The sequence below is a fragment of the Polypterus senegalus genome, chromosome 10 (assembly GCF_016835505.1).
Source record: "Polypterus senegalus isolate Bchr_013 chromosome 10, ASM1683550v1, whole genome shotgun sequence".
In the NCBI taxonomy this organism is placed as follows: Eukaryota; Metazoa; Chordata; class Cladistia; order Polypteriformes; family Polypteridae; genus Polypterus; species Polypterus senegalus.
Genome location: NC_053163.1, coordinates 177,027,388 through 177,045,139, shown reverse-complemented (window position 1 = coordinate 177,045,139; position 17,752 = coordinate 177,027,388). Strand labels below are relative to the sequence as shown.

General features: G+C 39.3%; 1 protein-coding gene across 1 annotated transcript in view; it reads left to right on the top strand.

Moving 5' to 3' along the window:
• LOC120538363 (cytochrome P450 4A6-like) overlaps positions 1-17,752 on the top strand; it is a 70,633-nt gene that overhangs the window by 42,980 nt on the left and 9,901 nt on the right. The window contains exons 5-8 of the mRNA XM_039767840.1: positions 1,673-1,800; positions 3,248-3,402; positions 7,397-7,503; positions 15,136-15,326. Coding sequence (XP_039623774.1) covers positions 1,673-1,800; positions 3,248-3,402; positions 7,397-7,503; positions 15,136-15,326 — 581 coding nt within the window. The remainder of the gene's footprint in view (positions 1-1,672; positions 1,801-3,247; positions 3,403-7,396; positions 7,504-15,135; positions 15,327-17,752) is intronic.

The window sequence follows — 17,752 nt, the reverse complement described above, 5'->3', positions numbered from 1 at the left end:
AACAAAATAAAATTACAGAAACTAAATTATTATGAGGCTCCAGCTCCTCCTTCTGTTCAGTCCTGAATTGGATTGAGCAAATTTGAAAAAGAAAAGATTGATGGAAAAGTATATACAGTAATCAGTGTAATATAATCTAATCTAATGTAATATAATAAGTATAATCCATAGTCCTGCTGCTTTATACCACCCGGTACCTTTGTTTAATACCTGATTTGTTCACTGTGGAGTTTTCTATTCCCATGTTTCTGTGGGTTTCCTCTAAGTTTACTGTCACATCTTAAAAGATGCAGGTAAGGTAAGATAAGGTAAGTGACTGTAAATTGACAGAGAATGTCAGAATTTGAGTAAGTATATTCTCTGATGGACTGGTGACCCATCCAGAGCTGATACAGCTCCACAGAAACAAGTCTACCCCGGGTTCAAAACAAGTAATTCTTAAGTAGTGTACATTTAACGGGCCTCTTTTCAAATTGCACAATTCTTTTTGTCTCCTTCTCTCTTCCATTCCTACCAGGTGAGTGTTGTCCATCTCCTTTCCCGACTCCAACTCCCCAGGTGAATTGGAGGGCTTCCTTTTAAGCTTCAACCCAGAAGTACTTCTGGTTCCACTTGTGTGTCTCTGGAAAGCACTTCCGGGTCAGGTGGAACCTAAACCTTCACTTCCCGACCGCTCCTCCTGGCTGCCCCCTTGGAACCCAACAGGACAGTCTCATGAGACCATGCCTCCCATGTTGGTGTCCATACCGGGGTTTGCCATAAGGGATACTGCCACCCAATGTATGGGGGAATAACCTGCACAGGAGAGTTAGTCTACCATTGTCACATATACAGGTGCAATCCTGTTATAATGAAATTCACAGGAACCGTGGCAATATTTTTATGGTCCTAACAGCTCCTATTCTGAATGAAGTCTTGAGATTGTTCCTGTCTTCTCTATACAGTAATAAATACCTGTATTTTCCTTGAAAACCTGAACTCATCTTCCTGTCTCTCATGCAACTCCATGACCAAAGCTCAACAATACCTGTATAAAAAAAACACTGCTTCTTAAACTGCAAAAAATATTTTATTTGAAAATGAGACATTAGATGTAACTTTTTTTCTAGAAATACAGGTATGAAAATACAAAATAAAAACAAGGAGTTAGATGTAACTTTTGTCTAATAGAAATACAGATATGAACACAGCATATAAACGAGATGTTAGATGAAGATCAGGTGCAATTCCAAAATGCTTTCACCTTGTCATTTTTCTTCATTCTGGAATCATCTTTTTCCAGTATTGTTAATTATTCTTTCACCTTAAACTGACACCATTTCTTACTTTTTTTTTTTTTTTGTTCATCTAAAAAAAAACTTTGAGAAGCGCTATGAAACTCTAACAATACAGCATCCGCACATGACACAGCCACCCACACGGATTCTTTTTGTTTTTCCAGTGTGGAAGGAATTCATTACTTATCCTGGTCAGGATACTCCATCTATTTTATCCTTTTTGCATCACAGCTGGGTATGTGATTCCCATCCATTTCTGCCAGTGCTGTTGCTCTTCCCTTCAGTACAATTCGTTATATTGGCCTCCCAGTTAGGTAAGGGAAGGTAGTGCATCTTGGCTGGAAAGCCAAGTGTTTCCTTAATTTTAAAAAGTGTTTTGTTTTGTGTTTTTACAGAAAAAGCTGGAAAAAATTGTAACCAGTTCTGATGAGTCTGTGGAACTATTTCAGCACATAAGCCTCCTGACGCTTGATATCATACTGAAATGTGCTTTCAGTTACAAAAGTAACTGTCAGCTGGAAAGGTTTGTAACAACTTCATTTAACAACTGTAGTTTGATTAGAGCAATGATGTGATAAGTGATTAAAGGGGCAAAATTTTAAACGATGAGCACCTCTATCAAGTGCTAAAGAGTAAATAGAGAACTAAAAAAGGGGCCAAGAGTAAACAAGGCCAATCCTCTCAGGTGGTAGCTGCTCCTCAGGAGCCCAACCCCTGCAAAATCAGAAAAAGGGGAAATATAGAGAGTGGAGGAAAATTACAAATAGAAAATAAAATGTAAACAGGATAATAGTAAGAAAGTGGTGAAATCAAAAAACATAAAGAAAAATGAAAACAGGTGTGAGGCACTGCTGCAGTCCTAACTTAGAGAAGATTAAACAATCAAATGCTTTTTCTTATTTAGGTGTAGAATTGTATCTGGCAGGGGACACATGCTCCCTGGAAATGTGTTCTTTTAAGACTGTATTTATACTAAAAACAATACATTAATAGCAATATATTAAAACAAGAAGATTACGATGGACAAGGAAATCTATATTTACTTGCTTTTAAATGCTTCATCTGCTCCTGTAAACAAAGCAACTGACCAAGCTATAGGACAGCACAATGTTTAAGTGGGGTCTTTGACAATTATATGTCCGTTTTGAGAGGAGTGGGAAGGCATGGTCTCATGTACAGACAGCCGGGGATTTCTTCCATCCATCCACACAAAAGGCTTCAATGAGCAGCTGAGCTATGTGACTATTTATACCCCTAGAACAGCCCCTTTCTTAAAAACTGACCAATCAAATAAGAACACCTGCTAATATTACATCATCTTGCACTAAGACATTACTAACTATTATTAACTTGCATTAACCCTTATTAACTATTAACAGACCAATTTTGACCTGTTAGTAATTAGTATTATCTTTTTCCATTAACTGTATTTAACTTAAACTTTTTATTAACATATACAGAAACCACATCCAATAGTTTTCTTTACTTTAGTTATTTGATTGACCCTCCATTAAGCCCAGTTAACCTTTAGACTTCATTTCTTGCCTTTTAAGTCTCCATTTACAATGGCCATTTAAAAATGTACAGAACTGCCTATAATCTCATTGTGCATTAAGGTCAAATTTAATTTTGCATGTCATCTGAATCTGTTTGCTTTAAAACAATGTGTCTCACTGAAAACAATGAGATTTAATCAGGTTGCCCCATTTGAAGCCTAGAAAGTCTTTTTATATATTAAATTACTTTACAAAAAACAGTCACACAGATCACAATAACTCATAGATATTAAGTCATTTTAAATCTCTCACCTCAACTATATGGTTTACTGCAGTACACCTTTGCTTCTGTTAGAAAAATTAAATCTTTTAAATGGTTATTAGAAAATGGTATTAGTCCTGTGTAAATTGTTTAATCCATCCAGTCAATGGTCATGCTTTAAAAATATTAATATGCATTCTTTTGTCTTGCAGTGATACAGACTCATATGTTCAGGCTGTATATGACCTTTGTCATTTCATAAATAAAAGATTTAGGACATTTCCATTACACAGTGACATTATTTTCCATCTTAGCCCAATTGGATACAAGTTCAGAAAATCCTGCAAGATATCCCATCATCACACAGGTAAACAAATTGAAAAGAAAATTCTATTTTAAATTTATTTTCTCTTATTGTGTTTAAACAAAACATCAAAGTTAAACAGGAAAACAATATAATGTATTGTCAGTAACTTCTAAGACATTCCCTTGTTTGGTACTCCAGTGGTTGCCATCCATTGCTGCCTTCATAATACAGATGATACAGAGGGGACTGGGCGGTCTCGTGGTCTGGAATCCCTACAGATTTTATTTTTTTTTCTCCAGCCTTTGGAGTTTTTTTTTTTTTTTTTTGTCCATCGGACCTTACTTATTCTATGTTAATTAATGTTGACTTATGTTTATTTTTTATTGTGTCTTCTATTTTTCTATTCTTCATTTTGTAAAGCACTTTGAGCTACATTTTTTGAATGAAAATGTGCTATATAAATAAATGTTGATTGAGATAACGGACTATCAGCTCTATCACAGTATCAAGCATTTGGCTCCTCACACATACACTTTGTGGAATTGGTAAAGTGAAACAAGTATACTAATCACTGTGCACTGTGCTCCTCATCATTTCAAATGCAGGGACTCAATCCCCTTTTAATGAATGCTGTTATCATTAGAAACAAAAGTGAGAAAAGATCACTAAAAAGGAAAGCAGTTTGGAATACAGTAATATATTACGATAAACACCGAGAGCAGATGATGTGATCATAATGTCAAGGTGTGTGGAGCACACCATGATGATACTTACAAGTAGTTACTGTACTGACCCCAACAGGTGCTCACAGAATTATGGAAGTTGTCTGTGATACCTCATGGTGCACAGAACTCTGGGATGTGTCTTTCATACCTCAATGATGACATGGTGCACCATGTAATAGAGTATGAAGTAGGTCTACGGGCACATGTTTCTATGATACAACTCTCACTTATAATCATCACTGCCATACAAGTGAAGCAGGACTATGGTCAGATGCTCCCATGGTACAACCATCACTCATAATCTTAACTGCCATGCACGTTTCTAACGTATGTGTGGGTGAAATAGCTAACATACGGTACAGTGATGTGAAAAGAAATAACTTCAAGCTTTACCTGCCAAAGGTGGGTTTTCAAGCTACTTTTTTCACCAAAGGTTTTTGCATTTTGGCTTTATTGAATAAATAATCGAAGACTGTGGACTGTAGGAGGGCATTTGTGAGTAGATACCAAACCTAAACACAGAGTGTGTTTCCATCCATCCATCCATTATCCAACCCGCTATATCCTAACTACAGGGTCATGGGGGTCTGCTGGAGCCAATCCCAGCCAACACAGGATGCAAGGCAGGAAATAAACCCTGGGCAGGGCGCCAGCCCACCACAGGTGTGTTTTCGTGTGCTTTAATAACATAATCTGAGTTCATGAGAATAATTTGGAGAAATCCCCTTATTCTGGTTAGAGAAATTAGGTCACTGATCTCTGAGAAACTGTGTTAACACACATAAATATCTCTGTGGAAAAAAAACAGTCATTTGGCCAAGTAAACCCTTAATCAGGTTGCAGTGTATAGTCGGCGTATGTCTGTTGCACTCAGTTAACCTGTGAATATGTTTGTGTCACACAAGCTTATAGCATCCACTTGTGGAAAATGTCGGAGGCATCCACAAAAATAAATTTCCTGATGCAAATGCTCAGACGATTGCATTATTGCTTCTCCTGGCTGAAATAATCTGTCTCCTGATGAGTTGAACTTACAGTGCTAAACTCCGCAGCACAATCTTGGAAGCAGTGTTGAGGGTAACACATTAAAAGTAACATTCCTTATGTAGAACTGAGTACATTTTAAAGTAACAATACTTGTGTAGGGGTGGAGTGGTGGCTCTGAGGCTACGGATCTGCGCTGGTATCCCGAAGGTTGCCGGTTTGAATCCCCCGTCACTGCCAAAAGACATCCTACTCTGCTGGGCCCTTGAGCAAGGCCCTTAACCTGTAATTGCTCCAGGGGCGCTGTACAATGCGCTCTGACCCCAAGGGGTATGCGAAAACTAACAAATTCTTAATACAAAAAATTGTAAAAGGCGAAATAAAGAACACAAAAAATATTGAAGTAAAAATACCTGCATTGTTATTATCTCAGTGTAAGGCAAAATGCAAAGTACCGTTGCACTGCTCCTTTACACGGGTCGGTTGCACAGCCAAGCGGAAGAGTGTAAAGTAGTGCAATCCAGTAACAGAAACCTATAAATGAAGTGTTGATTTCATTGTAATCCAGCTACTGTACAGTATCTGCTATAGATAACAGTGCAATTGGGTGACCTAAGTGGCCAGTGTTCATACCGTAAATCTTTGAGAGCTCACGCTGAGTATGTAAAAGGAGCCTTGTCCAGTCAGCAGTAGGAAGGAATGGCTTTCTTACTGCCACTCGCCCTGTCAAACCTGCAGCACAAAGTCTCCTCTTCACAGTACAAACTCAGATTTGCTTTTTTCGACCTGCACTGTTAAGCTGTGCTTGAAGATGTTGTGCTGTGAGGCACCTGGTGACCCTCAGAATCTTGTCTTCTGATTGGCTTGTGACTTTGAGTCTGCCGGATCTCTTCCTATCAGAGTTTCTTCGAGTCTATAATTGTCTTTGGATTGTGTAGGACACCACTTGACGCATTGACACTATTTTTATTTGTAATTTCTCTAAATAAAAAGCCTACACTTCTAAGGGTAATAGTGATCTGTCTCATTTATTTTGTAATTGCTGTTTTCTTGCCATTATTACTGGAATATTGTTGAAGCAGTACTTTAGAGGGTGTAGGAACACAATCTGTTCCAACTCGGCTCTAAGACAGAAGGTTTTTAAGTAATCAACAGAAGTTGGGACACCTACAAAAATTGTTTGCTTCATCTTGCAAGGCTTAATTTACTTCAGTTGAGGCAGAACATCTGTAAGTTGTAGCCTATTAGTTGTTCCCTGAAGAAGGCCTACTTGTAATATTATGACATTTGCTTTTTTCAGTTCGTGCTAACCTAAGTTTTAAACCTTTGGCAGTTTACTGCTTACCTTTTCATCATTTTAGGTTATTCATTGCATTTCAGTTGATTAAAATTGAAGACAAACTGGAAAAACTGAGGTTTTCTGAAACTTTTGGCTGGTAGTGTGTTTAGGTATTATTTTGTAAGTTATGAGTAATGTAATTAAGTTACTTATAAAGGTGATGTTCCTCGCACTGCTGGGGTGATACAGGCTCCATGCTTGTTTTTGGATTCTCGGTGGTCAAAGGTGATGTTTAACTCTCTTTTTGTGCACTTTAATAAAATTGGAGCATTTTGCCAAGAACGACCCACTGAACTGGACTCGCACATGTAAATGGAGGTTTTTAAAAAGTCACATTTCTGACTTAACCGTGATACTCGCTTCTCTCAGTTTTGTGTATGCATGTAAACACACTCGCAGACAAAAGAGACCAAAGTAGCCAACAAAAAATGGATTTAGTAACATAAGAAGGAACAATTACAGCAAGGGATAATTCAATTACTGTATAAAATAATAGCCACCTAATGAATAAAAGGTCTACTTATACAGCTGTAGCCAATAGGCTAACCACAAGTATGACTAGCTTTGTACATGTTCGCCTTCCTCAAAAAATCTTGCTCTTTCACACTCTGGCCTTTCTTTCTCTTGCTAATTGAGCCCTGGTCACCAGCTACCATGCAACTCCAAGGAATACTTTTAAAAATCATGACCCACAAATACTCTTCAGGTACTTCTAGTAGCAACTGAAACCCTTGCACATTCCAACCGCCGTAGTCGTCTACGAGTGAGATTCAGATTAAGTGGCCTTTCCCATATGCAGCCTAACGATGGCTTGAGGAAGTAAAAGCACGATAATCGGATTTCTCATGTTTTTGGTCTTGTGAAAGACTGAATTGTCAATTACACTGCGGGGAAAAAAGATCAGAGGACTTTAAATTACACTAACAAAGTTACAAAATGACAAGGCCTGTGGTAAGACTTTCATGTTCTTTTTAAAATGTTGACTTTGTCCTCTTCAAATTTGTAGAAGAAGTGATCAAAGAAAGAAAAAAAGTTCTGAAGGACGAGAAAGAACTTTCTAAAATTCAACAGAAACGATACCTTGACTTCCTGGATATTCTGCTGTCTGCTACAGTAAGTTGGTAAAAAAAAAGGTAACATTTTCTTGTATCATCACAATAATTCTTGTACACATTATTTGCCATACCTATGGTAAACATGGATATGTCCCCCTTACAAAAATGAATTTTCTGTATTTAATTACATTTAATTTTTTAATATTTGTAATTATACTATCAAATACAGTTAGGATTCTTCTTAGAAAAATATATTATTGTGAATATTGAAATGGATCATTTTCAGATGGCTCTTGCTTGATCTATTCTGTGTAATCCTGTTTAAGACTGGAGTCTGTCCCAGTAGCTTCAGGCAAAAGGCAAAAGCCAGGAATGGACAGAGTGTGAGTCAATTAGTGATCACACTCATGCACACACACACACACACACATACTGTATACATATAGTAACTCTGTACAACTATAGTGAACAAAAAGGCATCTGAGAATGCACAATATTTTGAAACGTTGTAGTGGATGGGCTACAAAAAAACAGCAGGAGACCATATGGGGTTCCACTCATGTCCACCAAAAACAAAAATCTGAGGCTGCAGAAGGCACTGGCTTTCCAAAACTGGACAGTTGAAGAAGTTTAACCTGATGAATCTCAATTTCTGCTGAGGCACACAGATGGTAGGGTGAGCATTTGACATCAATGGCATGAATCCATGCACCCAACCTGTCTTAAGTGAGTAGTCTAGGCCAGTAGTGGGGGTGTAATGGTGTAGGGAATGTTTTCTTGGCACACCTCATGTCTATTAGAGCATTGTTGCTAACCATGTGCAGCCCTTCATAGCCAAAATTCGCCAGTCTTCTAGCAATGGTGATAATGCACCATGTCACAAAACAAAGTTTTTTCCATGAACACAACAATGAGTTCAGTGTTCCTCAGTGGCCTTCCCAATCAGAATCCAGTAGAACACCTCTGAGATGTGGGAGAACAGAAGATTCACAGTTTCAATGTGCAGTTAAAAAAATGCAGAACTTGTGTGCTGCAATCATGTTAACAAGGAGCAAACCAACAAAGAAATGTTTTAAAATTTTGTGAAATCCATGCCATTAAGAATTAAGCAAACCCAAGCCATACCTAATGATAGCATAGTCTTCTAAAGCATTTGCTCAGGAAGGGAAGTTGTTGAAGACAAGCAGACCAACCCAAACACATAAAATGTGTTGGAGTACTTGTAAAAGTGCCAACTTAATAATCAGAATACTGATAAATTAGTTAATGTACTATAGAAATGCATCTTACGCTAAATTGTTTCTGTGCACCATTTATAGTGTAATGTTCCTAGATGACCGTATATTGCCCTTGCAATACAGTGAAGTTGGTATTGCCTGTGTCGAGCATTATTTCCTGTATACATGAGCTGCATACAGGAATTGAATTTTGCAGGTAGCTCAGCTTGTGCACATCAGTCATCTTGCATACGTAGGGTGACCAGACGTCCTCCAAAAGGAGGACATGTCCTCTTTTTTAACATGGTTTCCTCCGTCCTCCAGACATTCCAGAAATTCATGAAAATGTCTTCCTTTCACAGAATCAGGAACAGTGTTGACAGTTTTTGACTAATTACATATGATATATACTGAGAGTGAGCAGCCTTTGTCCATTCTACATTCATCCGCATCACCGCATGACATTACGTTACGTTATCACGTTATCAATAATTGTAACATCAAGTAGCGGCAACACTGTTTTATATTCCATTTCCGCCTGACAGCGCAACGGACAGCGATTAGCGGTTGATTGGAGTTGGAAACTATACACTCACCTAAAGGATTATTAGGAACACCATACTGATACAGTGTTTGACCCCTTTTCGCCTTCAAAACTGCCTTAACGTGGCATTGATTCAACAAGGTGCTGAAAGCATTCTTTAGAAATGTTGGCCCATATTGATAGGATAGCATCTTGCAGTTGATGGAGATTTGTGGGATGCACATCCAGGGCACGAAGCTCCCGTTCCACCACATCCCAAAGATGCTCTATTGGGTTGAGATCTGGTGACTGTGGGGGCCATTTTAGTACAGTGAACTCATTGTCATGTTCAAGAAACCAATTTGAAATGATTCGAGCTTTGTGACATGGTGCATTATCCTGCTGGAAGTAGCCATCAGAGGATGAGTACATGGTGGTCATGAAGGGATGGACATGGTCAGAAACAATGCTCAGGTAGCCTGTGGCATTTAAACGATGCCCAATTGGCACTAAGGGGCCTAAAGTGTGCCATGAAAACATCCCCCACAGAATTACACCACCAGCCTGCACAGTGGTAACAAGGCATGATGGATCCATGTTTACGCCAAATTCTGACTCTACCATTTGAATGTCTCAACAGAAATCGAGATTCATCAGACCAGGCAACATTTTTCCAGTCTTCAACTGTCCAATTTTGGTGAGATTGTGCAAATTGTAGCCTCTTTTTCCTTTTTGTAGTGGAGATGAGTGGTACCCGGTGGGGTCTTCTGCTGTTGTAGCCCATCTGCCTCAAGGTTGTGCGTGTTGTGGCTTCACAAATGCTTTGCTGCATACCTCGGTTGTAACGAGTGGTTATTTCAGTCAAAGTTGCTCTTCTATCAGCTTGAATCAGTCGGCCCATTCATTCTCCTCTGACCTCTAGCATCAACAAGGCATTTTCGCCCACAGGACTGCCGCATACTGGATGTTTTTCCCTTTTCACACCATTCTTTGTAAACCCAAGAAATGGTTGTGCGTGAAAATCCCAGTAACTGATCAGATTGTGAAATACTCAGACCGGCCCGTCTGGCACCAACAACCATGCCACACTCAAAATTGCTTAAATCACCTTTCTTTCCCATTCTGACATTCAGTTTGGAGTTCAGGAGATTGTCTTGACCAGGACCACACCCCTAAATGCGCTGAAGCAACTGCCATGTGATTGGTTGATTAGATAATTGCATTAATGAGAAATTGAACAGGTGTTCCTAATAATCCTTTAGGTGAGTGTAATTGCTAATTTTTGACCTCCTTTTTGACTGTCGGTGTCCTCCTTTATAGCCGAACCCATCTGGTCACCCTATGCATAAGTCATATGCAGTCTCAGTTTGGGGAAAGGTTTCTCTTAATGAAATTTTCTTCTTACTTCTGCTGCTCCCGTTAGGGGTTGCCACAGCGGATCATCTGTTTCCATATCTTTTTGTCCTCGTCATCTTGCTCTGTCAACCCATCGCCTGCATGTCCTCACTCAGCACATCCATGAACCTTCTATTAGGCCTTTCTCTTGCCTGGCAACTCTATCCTTAACATCCTTTGCCCAATATACCTAGCAACTCTCCTTTTCCATTAACAAAATACAACTGTTTATTGAGACCGTACAAAAACCATGAGAAGATCACCTCTTGCATCATCTCAGTCCACTGATTCGTCTTGCATGATATACAAAATATGGTAATTTTAAGTTTTGCATTCCTTTCTTCTGTATATTCCGATGCTATTCTGCATAAAGCTAAATGTAAATAAGTTTAATTTTTGCAAGGTGAGGTTCTGATGTACATGTTCCAAGTTAAAAATTCCAAAGCAGGGCCTCATCACTTTTGGTTAATAAACTAACACTCTTTCTAAATCTTTAAAATTTTACATAAAGTCCATTTTCTTTTGTAGAAATATAAAAAAAAACACACTCATTGTCTTTGGGATCATTTCAGACAGTGAAATGTCTTTGCTGAAGGCTTTCCAATGCTGTCTGTTAGTTACTTCAATTGATGCATATATTTAGCAATTTGAGTCTTTAAACATTTTCAGTCATTTACTCTCTTGGTAGAATTTTTTTTAGTGTGTTGGGTAAAGCTATCACTGTCTTCCTTGGTGCACCTCTATTTTTTATAGTGTGGACCACCAGGCTGGCACCACCGCCAGAATCCAATACAGACAAGCGTGGGACAAAAGTTCAAGGGTCACATAATTTTTCTTTTTCCTTTTTACCTCATGGGAAACACCTTCCCCTGTTTCCCACAGGCACAACACAATCTCAGAACGAGTACAGCACAATACAATATGCTTCTCTCTTTTTTTCTTGTTCTCCACTCCTTTGGTCAAGCTTTGTTTTCCTCCTCCCAACTCCCCAAGTAGTGTCTGCTCGCTCCTTTTATACTGCGCCCAGAAATGCTCCAGGTGCTTGATGACCTAGTTTCCGGCAGCACTTCTGGGTGTGGCGGAAATGGCACCGCAGATCCTGCTGCAACAGCCCCTGGCAGTACTCGCAGATCCCAGGAGGGCTGCACCAAACTCCAACTCCCATGAAGCCCTGCGGGAGTCCGAGGCACTGCTGCAACGCAGGGGGGCTGCCATCTAGCGTCCAGTGGGAGGTAAGGCTTTGGCCACGCTTGCTTGCCCCCCCGGCTGCACGCTACATTAGACTTGTCTAGCTACACTGACATTTTTCTCAAAACTACAACTTTTAATGTTCAGAGTAATCAATTGGGCATTGTCCTGGTCTGTGATTACTAAAAGAGCACAGGGATTGCGTATACAGTGAGTAAATGAAAAATGGTGAAAAATATCATCCCACACTGCTCTGAAGTATAACTGGGCATGCAGAGCCCTATGACTGGTCAGATTATGAAGATGTCATATGGATTGTTTACACCAGAGAAGGGGTGAAGAAGATGCAACAAAGCCTTTTTTACATCAGGTGACTGAAGAGGTTTGGTATGAGCCCTGACCCTCAGATCATTCAAACCAACTCTATTAAAAGCATCCTAGCTGGTTGCGTCACTGTCTGGTATGGGAATTGTACTGACTTCAGTCACAAAGCCTTGCAGAGGGTAGTGTGTGCTACCCAAGAAATCTTTTGAGGTGACATTTCGAACCTACATGACACATATGTTAGGTGTTGTCTAGGGAAAGCCACTAAAATCATTAATGAGCTCAGTCATCTGAGTCAAGAACTGTTCACATTATTACCTTCGGGCAGACAACCCCATGTAATCAGATTCCAGACCAGCAGGAGCTTCTACCATCAAGCTCTTAGAATGCTTCATAATGATTTTTGCCTTTCCTTGTCACCCCCCATTTAGGCAGATCTTCTATCATTACTACATTCCACTGCACCACAGCTGTTTATTTTGTGTTAATGGTGTATATTGTATAGTGTATGAATTGTTGGTACGTCTAAGTCTCTACTTATGTAATGTGTTTGTTTTTGCACAGTGTGTGAATGGTGAATTGATATTTAAATATATTTATTATGTACATGCACTATTAGTGCTGTAGGGTCCTTGCACAGAAAGTTTTTCACACACATTATTAATACAACACTTAACACTATCATGATTTGACTTCATTAGAGGCATTCAGGGAGTGAGCACAGTCCCGTTTTTTTGGCTATTCAGAGTCAAATCCTATGGCCCCAAAATGTTCACTGTATCCTTAAACATACACACATAAGAAATTTCTTCAAAGTGAACAGTTGAATAACCTTTACAGTTTCAATAGAAATTTGATGAAAAAGGTAACTGCACTCTCTGGAGTAGAAGGGGAATTACAGATAGAATCGCATTTGTCACCCGGGGGGAATTTGTTTTTTTTTTACAAAAGCTCTTTAAATAAATAAATACTTAAGCAAGTAAGTAAATACAGTTGTGCTTGAAAGTTTGTGAACCCTTTAGAATTTTCTATATTTCTGCATAAATATGACCTAAAACATCATCGGATTTTCACTCAAGTTCTAAAAGTAGATAAAGAGAAACCAGTTAAACAAAGGAGACAAAAATATTATACCTGATCGTTTATTTATTGAGGAAAATGATCGAATATTACATATTTGTGAGGGAAAAAGTATGTGAACCTCTAGGATGATCAGTTAGTTTGAAGGTGAAATTCGAGTCCGGTGTTTTCAATCAATGGGATGCCAATCAGGTGTGAGTGGGCACCCTGTGTTATTTAAAGAACAGGATCTATCAAAGTCTGATCTTCACAACACGTTTGTGGAAGTGTATCATGGCACGAACAAAGGAGATTTCTGAGGACCTCACAAAAAGAGTTGTTGATGCTCATCAGGCTGGAAAAGGTTACAAAACCATCTCTAAAGAGTTTGGACTCCACCAACCCACAGTCAGACAGATTGTGTACAAATGGAGGAAATTCAAGACCATTGTTACCCTCCCCAGGAGTGGTCGACCATCAAAGATCACTCCAAGAGCAAGGAGTGTAATAGTCGGCGAGTTCATAAAGAACCCCAGGGTAACTTCTAAGCAGCTGAAGGCCTCTCTCATGTTCATGAGTCCACCATCAGGAGAACACTGAACAACAATGGTGTGCATGGCAAGGTTGCAAGGAGAAAGCCACTGCTCTCCAAAAAAAAAAATTGCTGCTTGTCTGCAGTTTGCTAAAGATCACGTGGACAAACCAGAAGGCTATTGGTAGCATGTTTTGTGGACGGATGAGACCAAAATAGAACTTTTTGGTTTAAATGAAAAGCGTTATGTTTGGAGAAAGGAAAACACTGCATTCCAGCATAAGAATCTTATCCCATCTGTGAAACATGGTGGTGGTAGTATCATGGTTTGGGCCTGTTTTGCTGCATCTGGGCCAGGATGGCTTTCCTTCATTGATGGAACAATGAATCCTGAATTATATCAGAGAATTCTAAAGGAAAATGTCGGGACATCTGTCCATTAACTGAATCTCAAGAGAAGGTGGGTCATGCAGCAAGACAACGACCTTAAGCACACAAGTCGTTCTACCAAAGAATGGTTCAAGAAGAAATTAGGGTTAGGGTTAAGTAAGTTAGTAATGTAATGTTATGGGTAAGTTAATGTTTTGGAATGGCTAAGTCAAAGTCCTGACCTTAATTCAATCGAAATGTTGTGGAAGAACCTGAAGCGAGCAGTTAATGTGAGGAAACCCACCAACATCCCAGAGTTGAAGCTGTTCTGTACGGAGGAATGGGCTCAAATTCTTCCAAGCTGGTGTGCAGGAATGAGAAAAAGTTACCGGAAATGTTTAGTTGCAGTTATTGCTGCAAAGGAGGGTCACACCAGATACTGAAAGCAAAGGTTCACATACTTTTGCCACCTTCAAATATGTAATATTCGATAATTTTCCTTAATAAATAAATGACCAAGTATAATATTTTTGCCTCATTTGTTTAACTGGTTTCTCTTTATCTACTTTTAGGACTTGAGTGAAAATCTGATGATGTTTTAGGTCATATTTATGCAGGAATATAGAAAATTCTAAAGGGTTCACAAACTTTCAAGCACAACTGTAAGTACATATACAAACACATACTTTGTTCTGAACATACACCAGAATGACTAAAAATCAAGAAAAAAAAGAAGAAAAAGAAAAGAAAAGAAAACTTCTGACTTTTCAGTCCCAGTCCCAGTGAGATTATGCAGTTGTAGTGCTTTTGGTATAAAGGAGCCCATGTAGTTTCTTGACACACTTCTGCTTTAATTAATTATTTCATCTGATTTGAATAACTGATTTGTAATGTATTCAATGTAATGAAATCCTTAAAAATAAGAATATTTTTAAAAGCTACACAAAAGGATATTGTGCATGTGTCTTATACAGAAACATTTTCAAAAGTGTCTTTAGGTAGTTAGTTCAAGATCAATTTTAGTTTTTTGCTTAATTGCTATGACAGCCAAGTGGCCTTCAACTGATGGTTTGTTCATTTCAGGATGAAGATGGCAAAGGCCTTTCCGATGAGGACATTAGGGCAGAGGTGGACACATTTATGTTTGAAGGACATGACACCACAGCTAGTGCCATTTCTTGGATCCTGTACAATTTGGCTTTACACCCAGAACACCAGCAAAAATGCAGAGAAGAAATACAGGATATACTTTCAGGGGAAGAAACCATGGACTGGTAAAGTATATTTTTATTCTATTAGTCCACAATGGAAAGGTGTCTGCTAATCAGGGTTGAGTGTAATGTGTTGAAAGTAACGTGCGTCAGATTACTTTTTCAAGTAATGAGCAACATAATGCAGTACATGTTTTTTTGAAGTTATCTGTGTTTTAAGCATAGCATTTTCAGGTAGCTGTTGCCTCAGTTTTCAATGTTATTAAGAAATTGCAGTTAACAGGAATACGGGAGGTCAAGGTGAGGTCTGGACCAAGACCAAGGAAATTTTCTGAAAGAACTGCTCTTTGGATTGCTAGAAAGGCAAAAAAAGGAATTCAGCAGATTCTGGAGTGGTGTTACACTGTCCTACTGTGCAGAAACACCTGAACAAATAAGACCTTCATGGTAGAGTCAGCAGAAGAAAACCTTTCCTAAGTCCCAGACACAAAATTCAGTGTCTAAAGTTTTCAAATTATATCCAAACAAGCCTGATGCATTTCAGACACAAGTCCTGTGGACTTTTTTTTACCGCACTGTGCAAACATATGTTTGGAGAAAAAGGGTTCCAGGGAAAGAACACATCTCCAACTATTACGCATGGGAGTGGATCGATCAGGCTTTGGGCTTTTGTAGCAGCCACTGGCACAGGTAACATCTCATTAGTAGAGGGAAGAATGGATTCAGTCTGGGAGCAAACATCACACTATCTTTTTAAAAACTGAAGTTAAAAAGAGGATAGGTCCTACAACAAGTTGATGATTCGAAACACACCTCAAAATCTACAATGGGATACCTCAAGAGGCGCCTAAACATCATTGAAAATCTTTGGATAGATCTCAAAAGAGCAGTGCATGCAAGACGGCCCAAGAATCTTGCAGAATTAAAAGCCTTTTGAAAGGACAAATTGGTGAAAAAACCCTAAGTAAGAACTAAACGCTGGCAACAAAAAGCATTTAGAAGCTGTGATATTTACCAAAGGGGGTCTTACTAAGTATTGACCATGTCGAGTGCCCACAGATTTGATCCAGGCCCGTTTCATTGTTTTGGTATTTTGTACCTGTGAGTGATGGAAATAAAATGTAATCTTGCTGAAATATTAAAGAAATGTGTCATCTTTAACTTTATGCGTTTTGGTGATTCAGTTCCATCTTCTGCTCACTTACCGTAGATACTCGCCTATTAGTCGACCTCGCAGATAAGTCGAGTGTATTGTTTAAGCCGAAAATTATGAAATTTGTTATGACCCGCGTATAAGTCGAGGGTAAAGCTTGACAGCCTATCAAATTCTTTGAATTTCATAATTATACCCAATGTACCTGGGCCCAGACTTTCAACATTTTAATCTTTGAAGAATTTTAGTAAGCCAAAATGAAAACTCCAAAAACATTTTATTCATTTACTTACAGTTAGAATATTTCAATTAAATTTGTATTCAAATCCCTCGCATATAATAAAGTGGCCCTAAGTGTCTTCTTCAAATCCTTCAAAGTCTGACTCTTGTTGGGATCAGAGCTTAAAATAGCAGCCTGACATCCCAATTATACTGAATGTGGGATGTGGGTGGAGTTGTCAGGGTTTTGGGGGGTGGAGTTTTGGGATTGAGTGTTTGTTGACGGCGTGGTGGGGCTCTTGTGTTTTTGGTCTCTGCTAAGCTAAAACAGGCACCTTAAAAAGAAGGAGATAATAAAGTCAACCATTAGGAGAAGGGAACTCAGGGACAGGGTTTTACCCCAGAGCACGTTGCTCTGGCCCTGGAGCTTCACACCACTGGACACGAAGAAGGAGAAGCTCCCCTGCGTAACCCGACCACGGTCCGGAGACAGGCAGGAAAAGTAACACTGGGGGCTCATCCGGGATTATTCCTGCCAGCACAAGTGAGTGACACGAAGCTTGTAAAACTGAAAGAAAATTGGTGTATTCTCTCGGTGAAGTGTGTAACTAGGAAACTGTGAATGGCGACAAAACTAGGGGTAGACGCTGACCTGGAAGCAGAGTTGTCCTAAAGAGGTTGGTGCTAATTGTGGTGGCTTTGGAAATCGCCCATGTAAGAGGAAACTACTGTATGTCCCACCGTTTTCTACAAGTAAACTGGGAGAAAAGTTTTGAGGATGGGATTGTCGGACACGAACGTGAGCGCCATTGTAACCCTTTTGTACAGACGGCGTGGACCGAACTCCAAGAACATGCGGACTTGGTCGCTATAAAGCCTGAACTGTTTTGTGAAGAGTATTACTCGGCGATTCGACCGCACACCTCCGGTACCAATCCGTTTATTTCGTATGTAACAAACGAAGATACTTATGACAGCGGGATCGAGACCCATTCATTGATATTGCGCTTTAAAATCCGGTGCACCTTATGGTCCGAAATACTGTATGTTTCTGGTTACCGCCATCTACTGGCAGCTAATGGTATGTTTGTTATCCAAAACCTGCAAAAGCTAATGC